Source organism: Anarhichas minor, unplaced genomic scaffold (genome assembly GCF_050575085.1).
Source record: "Anarhichas minor isolate MPS153535 unplaced genomic scaffold, ASM5057508v1 ptg000014l, whole genome shotgun sequence".
NCBI lineage: Eukaryota > Metazoa > Chordata > Actinopteri > Perciformes > Anarhichadidae > Anarhichas > Anarhichas minor.
In genome coordinates this window covers 15,362,247-15,378,838 of record NW_027466460.1, presented here as the reverse complement: position 1 = coordinate 15,378,838, position 16,592 = coordinate 15,362,247, and the positions used below count along the sequence as shown (strand labels likewise).

General features: G+C 39.0%; 2 protein-coding genes across 2 annotated transcripts in view; both read right to left on the bottom strand.

Annotated features, from left to right (window-relative positions):
* LOC142950126 (uncharacterized) overlaps window positions 1-6,611 on the bottom strand; it is a 33,814-nt gene extending 27,203 nt beyond the window's left edge. The window contains exons 1-4 of the mRNA XM_076092024.1: window positions 6,345-6,611; window positions 3,447-4,545; window positions 2,144-2,159; window positions 499-691 (exon numbers count right to left, since the gene is read on the bottom strand). Of these exons, the coding sequence (XP_075948139.1) occupies window positions 499-691; window positions 2,144-2,159; window positions 3,447-4,545; window positions 6,345-6,537 (1,501 nt within the window). The 5' untranslated portion in view covers window positions 6,538-6,611. The remainder of the gene's footprint in view (window positions 1-498; window positions 692-2,143; window positions 2,160-3,446; window positions 4,546-6,344) is intronic.
* Window positions 6,612-8,165: 1,554 nt separating this feature from the next.
* On the bottom strand, window positions 8,166-14,797 carry acta1a (actin alpha 1, skeletal muscle a). Its single transcript, XM_076091815.1, has 7 exons — window positions 14,642-14,797; window positions 12,606-12,745; window positions 11,866-12,190; window positions 10,809-10,970; window positions 10,206-10,397; window positions 9,923-10,104; window positions 8,166-8,569 (listed from the first exon to the last, which is right to left on the bottom strand). The coding sequence occupies exons 2-7, from the start codon at window positions 12,732-12,734 to the stop codon at window positions 8,426-8,428; spliced, it is 1,134 nt and encodes a 377-aa protein (XP_075947930.1). The 5' UTR covers window positions 12,735-12,745; window positions 14,642-14,797; the 3' UTR covers window positions 8,166-8,425.
* Between the last annotated feature and the right edge of the window lie 1,795 nt (window positions 14,798-16,592).

The window sequence follows — 16,592 nt, the reverse complement described above, 5'->3', positions numbered from 1 at the left end:
ATCACTGAGCTGATCGATGGGCTAAGGAATGTGTAATATGAGACATTTCAGAGACTTGAGGGACAAAGAAACTGTGAATCCCCGGAGATAATCAGACCTCATCTGGACCATGAGGCAGACACACCAGTCTGTCGGCCTCTATTTCATGAAATATTGATAGTGTAATTCAGTTTGTAACTGCATTTGGTTTTGTTAGTATATTAAATTCCTTTTGATTTAAACTTCAACCAGCTGATTCGGTCCTGCTTGCTGATGGAAGAAAGAGAGCAGGGGGGGGGGGGCTGCCTCTTCTCCTCTGAAACAAGGAGGGGGGCTTTTTCATTTGCCTTTCGTTTGAGACATTTTGAACATAACACGTGCCAAATTTCAAAATATTACCAGTATCCTAGGCACATCCTTTTCTCGATGAAACACGTACGATAATAATAATAAACATTAGAAGAACAATAGGTCCTCCGCTCCGACTACGTCGGTGCTCGGGCCCTAAAGTTAACCAACCTGCTCCGTGGAGCCGAAGCTGAGGGTTGAAAACAGCGTCCGGTGGTTTCCGTTGTGGCTCGTTCTGCTCTTTTAAAGCAGCCTCAGTTAGTCGCTGGTTGACTAAACATCCCAGCATTTGGACTTTAGACATTTTCACTAAACCACGGAAACGTTTCCTCCAGACAAACTCCGGAAGATATACCGAGACGGACTGTTGTGCGTTAATAAAAGGGCCGAGTAGCACCAACAAGCTTGTGAACTTTTAGTTCCACATGTAGATACAAACGTATGTGTTAACCGTAACAGTTGTACTTGTATAATATAATTGATAAAATATATACTATAACGAAGCATAAGAACTATTTAAACATTAACATACCGTTTGTCTTTTCCATATCTACACCCTTGTATATGTATTTAATGTTCATCACTATGATATGATACTGTATATCACAGACAATTTTATTCTTTGCACAGAAGACAACCTACATTTTTTCATTCCAAGTACAAATGAGCTGAAACTGAATGTCATCTTTATAAGAGCCAGGGTGTATAAAACAAACAAAACATCTCTCTATATACAGTAAACACACACAACTCTCACTTGATGTACTGTTTCTATTTTAAACTGTTTCTATGTTAATCAGTTGTTGACTCTGGCTTCTGGTTTTTTCTTCAGTATTTTTTTTTCATTTTGGATATATATAGTTTATATTCATTGGATTAAAACCTGACAATTTAGAATTATTGTTTATAGAAGACTCAAACTCTTGAATCCAGCGGTGTGTTTCCCATTTCTACCTGCAGGGCAGGTTCTGCTGCAACTTGGTGGGTAACCTACAAAATAAAAGCCTCTATAAATTATTCTCATCTCAAGTTACCTTCCATCTTTTCCTTATGTAATGGGTGTGGGTTGGACATGGGAAAAAAGACGACTCAATTGATTGTTTTCAGACATCTATTTATTTCTGCAGAATAATTCAACCCATTAACTGCCTTCTGATCTTTTTCTGCTCCTCTGCTCCCTCAGCAATAAGTAAAATGACAATGTGTGATTTCATTCTTGTTTTTTACATTTAGATACATTCTTTTGATATTACAGTATGTACTAAGCTCAGGATGCACATTACTAGAAAAGGGATATTAAAATTACCAGGAAAACATCGAACCTAAATCATAGCAAAACATTTCCTCAAAACCATTAAAACCAATATATACAAGAGGACAAACAGGGCCACCTGGTGGGTAAAGTGAAAAGGTGCGTAGGACTGGGTGACTAAACAGACACAACAGAAACTATAACATTACACAAAGGAAAACACACACTTGCAGAAGTCAATGCATCAACACATGAATTGCCTTCTGGAATTTTTCTGCAATTCTGGATCTAAACATGCAAAATAACTTAATATAAGAAGATATTTACATCAGCAACACTTTTATTCTAACGGTAAAAACAACACTATTAAGCTGGGTAATGTTATAATATTAACAGAAAGCAACGTATCTTGAATGTTACAACCTTCCAATAAATCACCTTAACGTGGTTTAGGGCCGTGTGTGTGACCCGTGACCTCAGACCAAGAATTCAGTCAACATCTGAAAAGAGTTGTGGCAGCTGGGCCGAAAAAAGGGAAACCGGGGCCACTATCTGGAGCCAGACCTGGGAGTGGAGCTTGCTGGTGAGGGTCAAGTCAAACAGGGTTTTTCTTTTATGTAAATAGATGAAATATAAAGAACTGAAAAATATCTAAGCTAATTGTAAATAAAATAATAAGTAAAGCAGTTTGTAAAGTAATTAATACTGACAATCTGACTATTCAGAAAAGAAACAGGGCGGAACCAATCTTGCTAGAAATCTAGATAAGCAGACACGCAGTGACACGCCGTGTCGCAGTAAATACGGTCCGGAATCGGACAAACACCGCACCAGAAGAGATCGCATGGTATTGAGATGTGCGATATGACTGTGCATCACTGACGAGTCTAAAAGTCCGGAGAGGCAGCCGGTAACAGAGCTGAACTTTGCAACAACTGAGAGACTTTGTAGCTGACGTGAAGATCACTGCCGTCACCGGTTGGTTAGCATTAGCATTAGCATTACGTCACGGGGATCTGTAGCAAATACATACGGCGATAATTTAAACCTTTGGTGTACGATATCGTGCTTTGTTTATGATCGATTGTCCGGCAATGTTTTCTATCTGGTTGTAAATCATATGATGGTGGAAGCACGGTAGATGGTGATAGTTTAAGAGTTTTAATTGTTTGCTGATGGTATAATAAGTACATCCTGGTTTACTTTTAATCACTAATTGTGATGAAATTAAGTATAATATATTACATTACATAATGTATTTCAATAAATATGAATCTTACTGTACCATGAGGACAATTACATTACATTACTGTCATTTAGCAGACGCTTTTATCCAAAGCGACTTACAATAAGTGTATTCAACATCGGTATTCAAGAGAACTACTAGTCACCAGCAGTCATAAGTGCATCTCCTCTCTTCAAACAAGCATCTAAGAGCATAAACCAGAGCCAACATACAGTGCAGAAACAAACGAATGCAATAAGTGCCACAAACTAATATGAATACAATAAGTGCAATAAGCTAGTATGAATACAATAGATGCTATAAGTGCTCAGTGGAAGGCTCAGGGTAGGCCTTCTTGAAGAGGTGAGTTTTCAGCCTGCGCCGAAAGATGGGCAGCGACGCCGCTGTCCTGATGTCAGTGGGGAGTTCATTCCACCACTGTGGGGCCAGGACAAAAAACAGTTTCGCAGTGATTTGACAGTGATTTGCCTTCAGAGCGTCACCTTAAACAAAGCATGGATCTCTCAGAGCAATCAAGGTTTATTGTGTCACTAATCGCAAGCGGGGGCTAATTGTGTGTGAGGACAGCGTTATGTGCCATGTGGTGTGTCAGATTTACCTTTTGTATACAAACAGAACCACTAAAGCCGGTTGTCTCTTGTATGAGTAATTATGTGTGACTTCAGAGCTGACTTGTGCCGAAATCTTTTATCACACACTGAGCAGCTGAAAGGTTTCTCTCCTGTGTGGATTCTCATGTGTATCTTTAAAGGTGAACGCTGGTTAAAAGATTTCTTACAAACTGAGCAGCTGAAAGGTTTCTCTCCTGTGTGGGTTCTCATGTGTTTCTGTAAATGTGAACCCTGCTTAAAAGATTTCTTACAAACTGAGCAGCTGAAAGTTTTCTCTCCTGTGTGGACTCTCATGTGTGTTTGTAAATGTGAACACTGCTTAAAAGATTCCTTACAAACTAAGCAGGTGAAAGGCTTCTCTCCTGTGTGAATTCTCATGTGTATCTTTAAAGTTGAACCCTGCTTAAAAGATTCCTTACAAACTGAGCAGCTGTAAGGTTTCTCTCCTGTGTGAATTCTCATGTGTCTCTTTAAAGTTGAACCCTGCTTAAAAGATTCCTTGCAAACAGAGCAGCTGTAAGGTTTCTCTCCTGTGTGGATTCTCATGTGTGTCTTCAGATTTCCACTCTTGCCAGTTGTTTTCCCACACTCTGAGCACATAAATAGTTTCTCACCAGAACTACATCTTGAATCACTGACATGGACTTCATCAGGTTTCAAAGAGATTAAACCTGACTGAGGTTCTCTGGTCTCCTTCCAATCATCACTGCCATCAGTGACAGAAGAGTTTCCATTGTCATCAGTATCTGGTTCTGGATGTCTATCTGGACCTGACTTCCTGTCTGCTTCTGGTCCTCCACAGTCCTCTCCATCAGCATCTGTTTCCATCTGTTCAGTTTGGCCGTGATGAAGCTGTGAGGACTGAGCTTCCTCTTCATCATCTTCACTCTTCACAGGAGTGAATGAGAACTTGACATCTGCCTTCTCCAGACCTTGAAGCTGCTCTCCCTCCTGACTGGTCCAGAGTTCCTCTTTAATGTGTGGGGGCTCTGGGTCCTCCTGTTCCTCTTTAATGTGTGGGGGCTCTGGGTCCTCCTGGTCCAGACTGGAGCTCCACTTCTGCCGCTCAGGGGGAACCTCTTCTTGAACCACTAACAGCTGCTGGACGTCTGCAGGAAAACAGTAAACACACACAGAGACGTTACAAAGAAATATTAGTGTTGAGCAAATAGTCTCCTGTAGATACACTTTTATTTCCTGCCATCATTCCCTCTTACACTCCCTGTGCACAGTTACCAAACACACATGCCGACACAAATTGTAAAGACACAATGCACCAGCAGCAATGAGGTCTTCAATAGTTTACGTGGCAAAAAAGTGTGGCACTATCAACATTGTTAAGTATTCAAAGAACCTGCATCCTGCATAAAGTCCGGCTGAGATTTGATCATGTGGGCAGTTATAGTTGACTAATGTACGCTGCACCCCCTTTCCAGTGTATCAATGGACCCAGACAATATAATATTTTAATAAACTCTTATTACATTACAGTCATTTAGCAGACGCTTCTATCCAAAGCGACTTACAATTCAGAGTCTATCACATTTCTACACCGTAGGCACAACTACGTGAGCAATTTTGGGGTTAAGTGTCTTGCTCAAGGACACATTGACATGCGACTAGCAGAGCCGGAGCCGGGGATTGAACCACCGATCCTCTGCTATCCCCTTAGCCACAGTCGCCCCGTCTTATGTGACCATGAACATATGAATTATTTTAGAATTCAATACGCTGCAAAACCCACGTGGTGTTATCAAAGAGAACAAACTTTACTTTAAGTGTAAATATTTTCTGTCATCTAGAAGCTGAGAGAACAGATCAGAAGAAGATGAAAAATATTCATTGAATCAACCGAGTCTCACTCCAAACTACATAGAAACGTTATCAGCCGGAGCATGAACAGAATTAAAGCTGCAAGCAGCATTGATGGGGCCCTTGCATATTCACGGACATCGAGGGTACTGGCAGGACTCTGGTTGATGCGGCCATGCATTTCTGTGACCATCATACACTGCGTGTACGAGTTAAACAGTAATTCATGTGTCTACCAATGGCGTAGCCAGGTCATTTTGCCAGTCTTAAGCCTTGAATGTTTTGAGTATACCTTCAAAAACAATCATAACTGGAAGCCTGTAAAATTGACAAAAAACTGAATGTGTGAATGCGCTTCAGTGTTAGTAACACTGTCAAAGTAAATGCAGGTCGTTTGTTTGTGCAGGTAGCTCTGACAATCACTGCTGAGTCAATTTCGCAAATTAATTTGAGAAAAACATTTTCATAGCACCTTAAAAACTTCAGAAATTTGCCATTTGAAGATACAAATTCAGTTCAGAGTTTTTGCTAAGTAAAATATCTTAATTGACTGTCAGTCAGGTATTATTAATTTCCAGCAACCCTCAAATCAAAGAATAAAGACACTTTACGCACAATTTAGGTGTATTTTCCCTTTAACTCACGACATGAAGGTATCATTTTTTATACTTATTGGAATATAATTAATTTAATCTTATTTGCATTATGCAATATGTAAACTTTGTTGGCATCTTATTTTGAAAACCGGATGTTCGTCTTTAGAAAACAGGAAGTTGTCACGTTAATTTTTCCGCTAACTTTGCAAAGTCCTTCGCTCGCTCCCGATCTGTACCATTTGGTTGCGTTTACCGTAAGTTTCAGCGTATAGGTGCACTAAAATTTAAGTGTCTGCTGAGTTGACCACGGAGATCTGAGTGTCTGCTGACTTGACCGCAGTGACTGCCTTGCGTGCCAAATTTCAAAATATTACCAGTATCCCAGGCACCTCCTTTTCTCGATGAAAACGTACGATAATAATAATAAACATTAGAAGATCAATAGGTCCTCCGCTCCGACTACGTCGGTGCTCGGGCCCTAATTAATAAAGTGAACCTACCTGCTCTGTGTAACCGCAGCTGAGGGTTGAAAACAGCGTCCAGGAGTTTCTGTTGTCGCTCGTTCTGCTCTTTTAAAGCAAAACGTTCCTCCTCGTACTCTGCTATCGTTCTTTCAAACAGACCAAATATCTCTTCAGCAGCCGCAGTTAGTCGCTGGTTGACTAAACATCTCAGCATTTGGACTTTAGACATTTTCACTAAACCACAGAAACGTTTCCTCCAGACAAACTCCGGAAGATATACCGAGACGGACTGTTGTGCGTTAATAAAAGGTCCGAGTAGCACCAACAAGCTTGTGAACATTTAGTTCCACATGTAGATACAAACGTATGTGAAGACCGTAACATTTGTACTTGTATAATATAATTGACAAAATATATACTATTATAACGAAGCATAATAACTATTTAAACATTAACGTACCGTTTGTCTTTTCCATCTCTACACCGTTGTATGTATTTAATGTTCAATACTATGATATTATACTGTATATCACAGACAATTTAATTCTTTGCACAGAAGACAAGCTACATTTTTTCATTCCAAGTATAAATGAGCTGAAACTGAATGTCATCTCTATAAGAGCCAGGGTGTATAAAACAAACAAAACTCCAAAACATCTCTCTATATATAGTAAAAGAGCTCTAATGACAGCATTTCATTATCGACTCTCTATTTTGGGTCAAGACTGTAACTTTAATGCTGATGCAAGTGTTTTTATTAACTTGTTTTGTACTTTATATAAATGTGAAATTCACTGAACTAGCAGAATTTTACTCTGAAATGATTATTTACTGCTCTTATGGCAAATAATAAGTGAGATAAGCACAATTATTATTTATTGATTGTTTTATTTATTTATATTTTATTCTATTGCATCAGTTATTAGATGTTGACTAACTGGAGCTCTTTATTGAGTTCATTTTGAAGGAAAACAAATACTTCAAGCATTTCTTTCCCCTCAAGATGAATACCGCATTAAAGAGATTTTCTTTTCTTTGATTTAGTGAATGAAGTTGATATTCACTGAATGCAGGAAAAACCTGCATCCAGCTTATTGGTGCATTAGCGCCACCTTCTGCTCCGGAGAGTGGATCAGACAATAGAATGACAATATTTCATACACAACAAACATCAAAAAATCTCCACACATACCACATTAACCTATATTTTATCCTCCATGTTTTACACTATAGTATGTCGAGTCATAGTAGAACATGTCAAAAAAAGTCATAGTGAAGCATGTTTTAAAAAGTCTCAGTAAAGTATGTTGAAAAAATAATAATAATATAGTATGTTGACAAAAGTCATAAAAGTCATATTATTGTATGTAAAAAAAAAAAAGTAGAATATAGTATGTCGAAAAAGTCATTAAAAAGGTAATTGTACAGTATTTTATTAGAAATGTCATCATATACTTTGTCATAAAAATGTCATAAAATGTGTATCAACCTATGTCATAGTCTACGTAGCCTATGTCAATGTCATATATATATATATACACACACACACAGCAGTATATACGTAAAGTTAATTTATATACTGTAATATATACTAATTACAGGTAGCTCCATCACCAACACATTAATACATTCAATGGTGTATTGTATTAGTATATGCAAATACTTTGTACTTTTACTGAAGTAAAATCTTGAATGCATGACTTTTATTTCTGATAGAGCCTTTATACACCTTCTATTTTTTTTTAACTTAACCTCATATAACTACATTTTAATTATATTTTGTGTTTTTATTTTTTTTTTAAAGTCTAACAAACATCCAACGTGTTGAGAACCAGAAACAGCACACAGCAGTCGTACTTGAAAATAAATGAACTTTATTTATGTCATTGTCTCGTTTCTTTTTTGGTCTTTTCCGTGTTTTTTTTTTGTCTCCGTTGGTCCGACTTGAAGTGTGTCGTACCTTCGAATCTTTCACATACACATCATTCACATAAAAAAAAACAAAAAACATCACACACATAACAGAAGGAATAAATAACATATGTACAGGTTAGACGATGTTGTTTTAAAGAGTCCTGGGACGGCAGCGTCTTATTGCTCTGGATCCTGAGGTGGTCTTAGAAGCACTTGCGGTGGACGATGCTGGGACCGGCCTCGTCGTACTCCTGCTTGCTGATCCACATCTGCTGGAAGGTGGAGAGGGAGGCCAGGATGGAGCCGCCGATCCAGACGGAGTACTTACGCTCAGGAGGGGCGATGATCTGCAGAAGAGAAGGAAATCATTTATTTTTTATTGCCTGATAGCACTTATAATAATCATATCGTAACAGACGGGAGGATGACACCACTGACTCAGTTATCACACAGTCAGCCGATATATTCTTAGCTTTTAAAACTAATTCTTTAGACACTTCCACTGGCTGTTTGAAAAAGCTAACAAAGCAAGAAACACAGCAGACCATATTTATCATTTACTGTAAAAGACAAAATAGTTTCACTGCAAGGTCCATTGAAGAGCTGCTCTCCTGTTTGATTTTAAGATGAGATGAAACTTCAGTTATCCTTCTTCAGGGAAAGTGTTGTGCAGCAGTTGCAGTACAAAGTAGGAGAAAGTGTAAATATACAATATACAAAATACACAATATCCCAAATATACACACGGTCAAGGTAAGGATAATATGTTTTCATCAGCAATGGAATTGTAGAGCACACTAAGAACTTCTAGTCCAGGCTAGCTTGAAGAAAATTAACTTTCAAAATGAACTCCAGTCTCAAAAGCTCCACAACAGCCACGAAATGGACTTGAGGGGAGAATAGTTGGTCTTCAAGGTGAAGAATGAACATCAGCTGAGCTTCAGCTGAAATAATTAGTCCAGTAACTGATCCGTCGGCAGAAAAATGTGCTGGCAATAACTTTTAAAATCGAGTAATCATTTAGGTACTTTATCAAGCAAAGACAAATGACAAATATTCTCCGCTTCCAGCTTACTTTTTTGATTTTATTTCCTGTTTTATATAATTGTAAATTGATTATCTTTGATTTTTGGACCATTGATCGGATAAAACAAATACTTTGAAGAAGTCACAGAGAACGTTTTTCTCTATTTTACATTTTAAAGACGAAACAATTAATCAGAAATGAAGATGACCCTTAGCTACAACCGTGGTTTAAACATTTTTTTGATTATATTAAGATACTGTAGCTTTTTGTACTTCTCTTCATTAACTAAGTACCGGCTTCCTACAATTCTAAATCCCATCTGCTTCACTATATGACCAAAACTATGTGGACATCCCCTGTTTGGTGTTGATTGGTCGGTACAGAGCCCTTTTGTAATGAACCACAACTCTTATAATGGAAAGTCTTCTATTGGCCTCATCACTTAACATCAGTGTTGGACTTCGCTGATGCTCTTGTGGCTGAATGGGAGTCAAAATAATGTGGGAAGTTTTCCCAGAGGAAGAGTTGAGGCTGTTACAGCAGCAGATTAATACCCCTGGTTTCAGAATTAGATGTTGAACTATCACTTATGAGTGTCATTTTCAGGTGTCCACATACTTTTGGTCATTTAGTGGATGTACGATTCAGTCGAGGGTGACGTAGAGTTGGTTACCTTGATCTTCATGGTGCTGGGAGCCAGAGCCGTGATTTCTTTCTGCATGCGGTCAGCGACACCCGGGTACATGGTGGTACCGCCGGACAGCACGTTGTTGGCGTACAGGTCCTTACGGATGTCAATATCGCACTTCATGATGCTGTTGTAGGCGGTTTCATGGATACCAGCGGACTCCATACCTGCGCAGGGAGATTCAGGTTAAGAAAATGACAAGATTTCGGAGCGGAAAGCTGCTGCTGTGATGTCTTTACTCATCATGCCAGGATGCAGTTCTACACACCGATGAATGAGGGCTGGAAGAGGGTTTCGGGGCAGCGGAAACGCTCGTTGCCGATGGTGATGACCTGACCGTCGGGCAGCTCGTAGCTCTTCTCCAGGGAGGAGGAGGAGGCGGCGGTGGCCATCTCGTTCTCAAAGTCCAGAGCCACGTAGCAAAGCTTCTCCTTGATGTCGCGCACGATCTCACGCTCAGCTGGAAACGAGGAGGAAATATCAGACTTTGTAAGCGGGCGGCTGTGGCTCAGCGGACACAGCGTCCTTTAATCACAAGGTAGGCAGTTCGATCCCAGGTCCTCCATGTCCACGTGATGAAGTGTCCTCATAAAAGACACTGAACCCCAAGTTCCTCTACGGGCACTTTACAGCAGCACACTGCTCTTTATGCTAAGGATGGGTTGAATGCAATCGCCAAAATTCATGTATGTACCTGCATGTATATTATGATTCTAATCTTTAAATCAGAAACTTTAAAATCTCTCAAACATATTTTTGTTAGAGTAACTGGAGGAAAAGGGTTCATGTCTACAGCTAACGTGCTTCTGGAGTTTTAGGTCTTAAAATCAAATTGAATTGACGTGTTTCGTGTTGACGTGAAAGCGCTTACCGGTCGTGACGAAGGAGTAGCCGCGCTCCGTCAGGATCTTCATGAGGTAGTCGGTCAGATCGCGACCAGCCAGGTCCAGACGCATGATGGCGTGAGGCAGAGCGTAGCCCTCATAGATGGGTACGTTGTGGGTCACACCATCACCAGAGTCCAGCACGATACCTGAGAGCAGAAACACGACAATACTCTCAATTACAAGTTCTTGTTCAATATTTTATTTATTACTGCAACACAACATTTCTGCCCTGATGTCTAGATCAGGTGTCACCGGCTATAAAGTTGGTTTATTTCAGTGATTTACTTCTATAGTTAGTTCGTATTTCAACTAATAATTCCCAGAGACGTCTTCAAATGTCTTCTTTTGTCAGACCAACAGTCCAAAACCAAAATATATTCAGTTCACATGATGTAAAATGGAGAAAAGCAATAAAACACAACATAAGAGAAGCTGAAAAATAAATATGTTTGCTTGACTAATAATTAAAATACTTTAAATGTTCTATTAATCTACTAATCCATCATATGTAGAGTAAAAATAGTAAACATTTCACTTGTTTCTGTTTCATATAGTTGAAACTAAATTCATATTGCACAGACTTTGGCTGCTTGTCGTTTAAAGACAGTGTGTTTGGCTCAAGTAACTTATTTCTGACATATTGCAGAACAAATTCTACTGTGCATTTTCTGTCAATTTAATTGATTAACAGTTAAACAAACATAATGAAATGTCTGTTTTTTTTTGGCAAATTCAGTGAATTAAATAACTGAACAATCAAGAAACTAAATCAAATTGATGCACAAATCCTGTAAATCACATGTTGATCGGTCAAAACATTATTTAAAAATGAACACTGGGCTTTTAAAGGAATGTGCATTTCACTATGTGTACTTGTAACTGTCTCAGAAGTTCTGCGTATTCTTTTGTCCACGTTTTCCAAATACAACCAGATATTATTTAAGGAGTAGATATATGGTTCTAAATGCATTTCTATCTAAAGATACCGCGAAAGAAGTTATAATCCTTGACCTCTTGAACACACGGAGGCGGCAGACTCACCGGTGGTACGGCCAGAGGCGTAGAGGGACAGCACTGCCTGGATGGCCACGTACATGGCGGGCACGTTGAAGGTCTCGAACATGATCTGGGTCATCTTCTCCCTGTTGGCCTTGGGGTTGAGCGGGGCCTCCGTCAGCAGGGTGGGGTGCTCCTCGGGGGCCACGCGCAGCTCGTTGTAGAAGGTGTGGTGCCAGATCTTCTCCATGTCGTCCCAGTTGGTGATGATGCCGTGCTCGATGGGGTACTTCAGGGTCAGGATGCCCCTCTTGCTCTGGGCCTCGTCGCCCACGTAGGAGTCCTTCTGACCCATACCGACCATCACGCCCTGAGGGGAGGAGGATGTTTTATGACTTCAAGATTACTTTAAGTCCACCGCCATTATATTCATCCTCTACAACTCTACTCCAGTTAACAAGGCTTTACTCCAAGAACGTTTTCAGCTATTCTTCCTGATATGAACAACACTGAGAGCTTTGGTCCCAAATTGTAAGTTGCAACACATTTTATCTGTTGTTTATGTTCCTTATTTGTATGAATGTATCTGCTGCCTGTGGCCCTGAGCTGATGTAGAGATCTACATGCAGCGCATCAAGTTCACCATGGAGAGTACACGATACACCAACATAAAGTCTACATGTACATTCATTATACTGGGAACATTTGCACACTCCTTCGTCAATATTTTGTACACTCCATCCTCTTCATTTTACAGCTCTTTTACAAAGATGCTCTTTGTGTACCTGGTGACGGGGCCGGCCCACGATGGAGGGGAACACCGCCCTGGGGGCGTCGTCTCCGGCGAAGCCAGCCTTCACCAGGCCGGAGCCGTTGTCGCACACGAGGGCGGTGGTCTCTTCGTCGTCACACATGTCTGCGGGTTCTGGAGGAGGAAGGTCAGGAGGCCGGTGAGTCTCATTACAGCAGATACACTGAGAACAACATTCATTTATACTGGCTATTTGTCTGACATAGAGATTTAACAACTAATTAAAAACTGACGTGTTTTAGTTTTAGTAGCTGCCTTCAGGTGCTGTCAGAAATGCAACAATTACAAGTTGAATGCACACAAGAAACCTAAGAGAAAGCATGAACCCGATCATGTAAGAATGACAGAATGTATCACCACAGTCATTAATACATGTTGTACATCTAATTTTGTTATTGTTGATTTTTTTATTAATTCTGACCAAAAACAAGTTTGCATTTGTTAAAGCTGACACCAAACTTTCTGACCTAAATTAATAAATTTTGGCTTTTCATTCTATTATACCAGAGATAAACCTTTGTTCTGTTTTCGGGAAATATTTTATAAATGTTTATTATTATTTTATATTTCATTGCTTTTTCTTCAATAGTGGAGTATGATAATCAACAGCTGGCCAACAAATAGATCCTATTCCTTTTGATTTCCTCATATGAAACACTCCCAGCTCTATTTAAACTGTATGAATAATAAAAGGATGATGACTATAACTCAAGTCTTAAATGTCCTCACTCCGTCCTGCAGTGTCTGGGTTCTGCGTCTCATTAAACCAGAGCTGACAACAGTTTACTCAGCTTGCAATAGAAGGTAGTAAACAGAAACACCATTAACCCTCATTTAGTTTAATGATGCCGTCAAGTGCTCCACATAAAGTCCTACATCTGAATATTAAGCTGTTGTTCATCAAAGTGTTCTTTGTTAGGAATATGTAAAAAAAAAAACAAGTTCAGTACAACAATATAAATCAGACTTGATTCCCATCCTAGTGTGTGTTTGATGTTATACATTTGTAACTAAATATTATCATTTTATTTGTGATATTTTTCTATTTCATTATTTTCCTTCAAAACTTTAAAGAATATCTACACAAGTTATTGTTATGATTACATTTTCAAATTATTACTTAACTGTAGACTTCTTTCAACACTTTCGTTATGATTAATAACACATTTGTATTAATAAAAAGATTTGGGAGAAGATTGATTCATGTCTTGCTGCATTCAAAACTGGCTATTTTCAATATACATTATGTAAAAAGATTGTACAATGTTACATAAATCACACAATTGTTACCCTGATTGATTACACCAGAGATTCTCGATTTTTGTTTTCAGCCAAGAACCCCTTAAGATAGAAAATATACCGGGGACGCCCTCATGCATGTCTCTTGGAATAATTTGATGTTGCCAAATTCTATTAGATAATATAAGATAATCCTTTATACGTGGGGACATTTACAGGGTTACAGCAGCATAGTGGATAGTGCAACCAAAAGACATAGTATTATAAATAAGTAATAAAACAGTAAATAATATTAAATAAGTAAAAAATCCACATTAACTAAAATATTATATATACAGACATTATAATTGTTGTATTATATATAGTTTAAGTCTGTGTGAAAGAACATGAGAAATGAGATTAATTGTTAGATTAGACTGTAATCTATCAACTATTTTAGATTTAAAAATTAAAATATTATCCGTTGAATCTGAAAACTTTTCACTCCCCTTTTAGAATGGCTCACACTGTACACTAACTGTTAAACATTACATTATTTAGAAAATTCCCATTTGTCCAGTTTCTTGTGGCATTCCAACTAAAAACACTAGAATTCCCGACAGCACCTGAACGCAGCAGGTTTGGCTCCCTGACAGGAAGTTGTCCTGTCATAACAAAATAAAATGCTTTTTCTAACCGCTGAAGGTGAACAGAAGCCGGCTACCAAATCTCTCCCTCTCTCTCCAACCGTACCAGCGCACCCCGGTGCACCCGCTCCTCCAAGCCGCTTACCTCTGCTTGTCTCCGGCTGTCAGTGAGGAAACTTTAACCGCTGCTGCTGGTTCCAGTTAAAAAGGTGCGACCGGCAGCGACCACCGGGGGTCCTTATATACGCTCCTCCATACCACCCCAGACAGCCGTTAGGAATGTCCGAGTATTCGACAGGAATTCAACCGGTCACCTCGTCCATATTTGGTCGGCCGCATGCATGCACACGGAGAGAGGCTCGCGCGCCGGGAGGGCCATATATGGAGAGAAAAGCCCCCGCGAGACTGCCGCGGAGCGCTCGAGCCCGTGTATGGAGCGAGACCAGACCGACTCACCGACCGTTAGTGGCTCGTGTTGAGGAGTACTACTACTACGACTACTCAAACCACACAGTCTACATACAGAAAGTACACGCTCCCATTCAAAGCTTATTTTTTGAGTTTTTTTAACTTAAAAATGTTTTTTAGTTCAGTTTCTTAGACATGACTTACACACAACTTAAAATAAAAAAGTAAATGTCTCGGATGTTACAATTAGTCTTGGTCCTTGATGTAAACGTGACATATATATCTTACATGGAAACAAAACAATAAACAAAACTACAATTAATGATCGGCCTATTCTAATTTCCTCCCTTGCTTTATATTACTTTGGGAAACAAATATTGTTTGCATTTAATGAATGACAGAGATGTCTGTTCAGTTCTATTTGATTATTAGAGATCAGTTGAAGTGTAAGCGGAGGAGTTGATGTGTCGACTGTAGTGTTCTGGAAGTACGAGTAATAAATTATATAAATATTTTTTACTGTTATTTTTTATTCATATATATTTTCTTTTTATTTATTTACTATTATTTGTATGTATGTATATGTGTGTGTATGTATATATAAATATATAAATGTATATGTGTATGTATATATATATACAAATATGTATATGTGTGTGTATTCATTGTATTTTATGGTTGATTTTTTATGTATATCTTGAAAATCTATAAAAATGTAGTGAAAAGTGTAGCCGTTGTCCTATCACCATGTCGACTCAGTAAATTAACGTGGTTTGATTTAAAAACATAAATAAATATGGTTCTTATCTCGGCTTGAGAAGGATTTTGTTTCTTTAGATTTATTTCATGGAGTTCGTGCTGCTCAGCTGGAAGCCAACCACTACGTCCACACAGCAGCAGCTGAGTGACGCTCATATATATACTTTTGGATATATATTTACATTTTATATTGTACAGTTAAATGTTAATGCTTACCTCTGTTCTACTTTGTTGTTTTTATATTTATTTGTATATTCTATGTATGTAAGTTGAGAGCGATGTAAAAACCAGAGTCAAATTCCTCGTATGCATCCACATACATGGCCAATAAAGCAGATTCCTTAAATATTTTGACCTATATTAGGAGAGTTGAATAAGACCCTCTGCAGTGCTATACAGTGTTAGAGTGATTAGATACGACTGAATTACGTGTTCCCACCTGTTGAAGGTTTAGCTCTCTAGTTAAGAGCACAACAGAACAGTAATGTGGAGCTGATGTCCGTAATCTCACCTACTTCTACTATTTTTAGCCGAGCGGGACCCTGGACGCCGTCTGCGGCCGCGGTGTAGCTGTGAAAGTGGATCATAACAGAGGAGTGAGTCAGTGGTGGCAGTCGGTCGGTCCAAAAATAACTATTTATAACCAACATCTGCCCTTCGTCACCAAACAGGAGGAAGTCCTGACTAATGCAGGCCAGCTTCTGGAGTCTGCAGGATCGGGTTTCTGTCACTTTCTGGTCCTGAAGGTTTAGATATCGGACGGGCAAGAAGCCAACGGAGAGCAGAAAGTAAACGGACACATAAACCACATTCCTGCAGAGGATACATTGTATTTCTAATCGGAATCTGCAAAGTCACTGAAGCACGTACTTGTAGCGAAGTAAAAACATTTATTTACTGTACTTGTAGCAAATTCTATGTTCTGAGAT

Bases quoted from the DNA above. Each gene is read 5' to 3' on its own strand.
- acta1a (XM_076091815.1), bottom strand. From the start codon at position 12,734: ATGTGTGACGACGAAGAGACCACCGCCCTCGTGTGCGACAACGGCTCC. The intron at 10,398-10,808 runs GTAAGCGCTTTC...CCTCGTTTCCAG, and splicing joins CTACTCCTTCGTCACGACCG to CTGAGCGTGAGATCGTGCGC. The intron at 10,105-10,205 runs GTGTGTAGAACT...CTCCCTGCGCAG, and splicing joins CTTCCAGCCCTCATTCATCG to GTATGGAGTCCGCTGGTATC.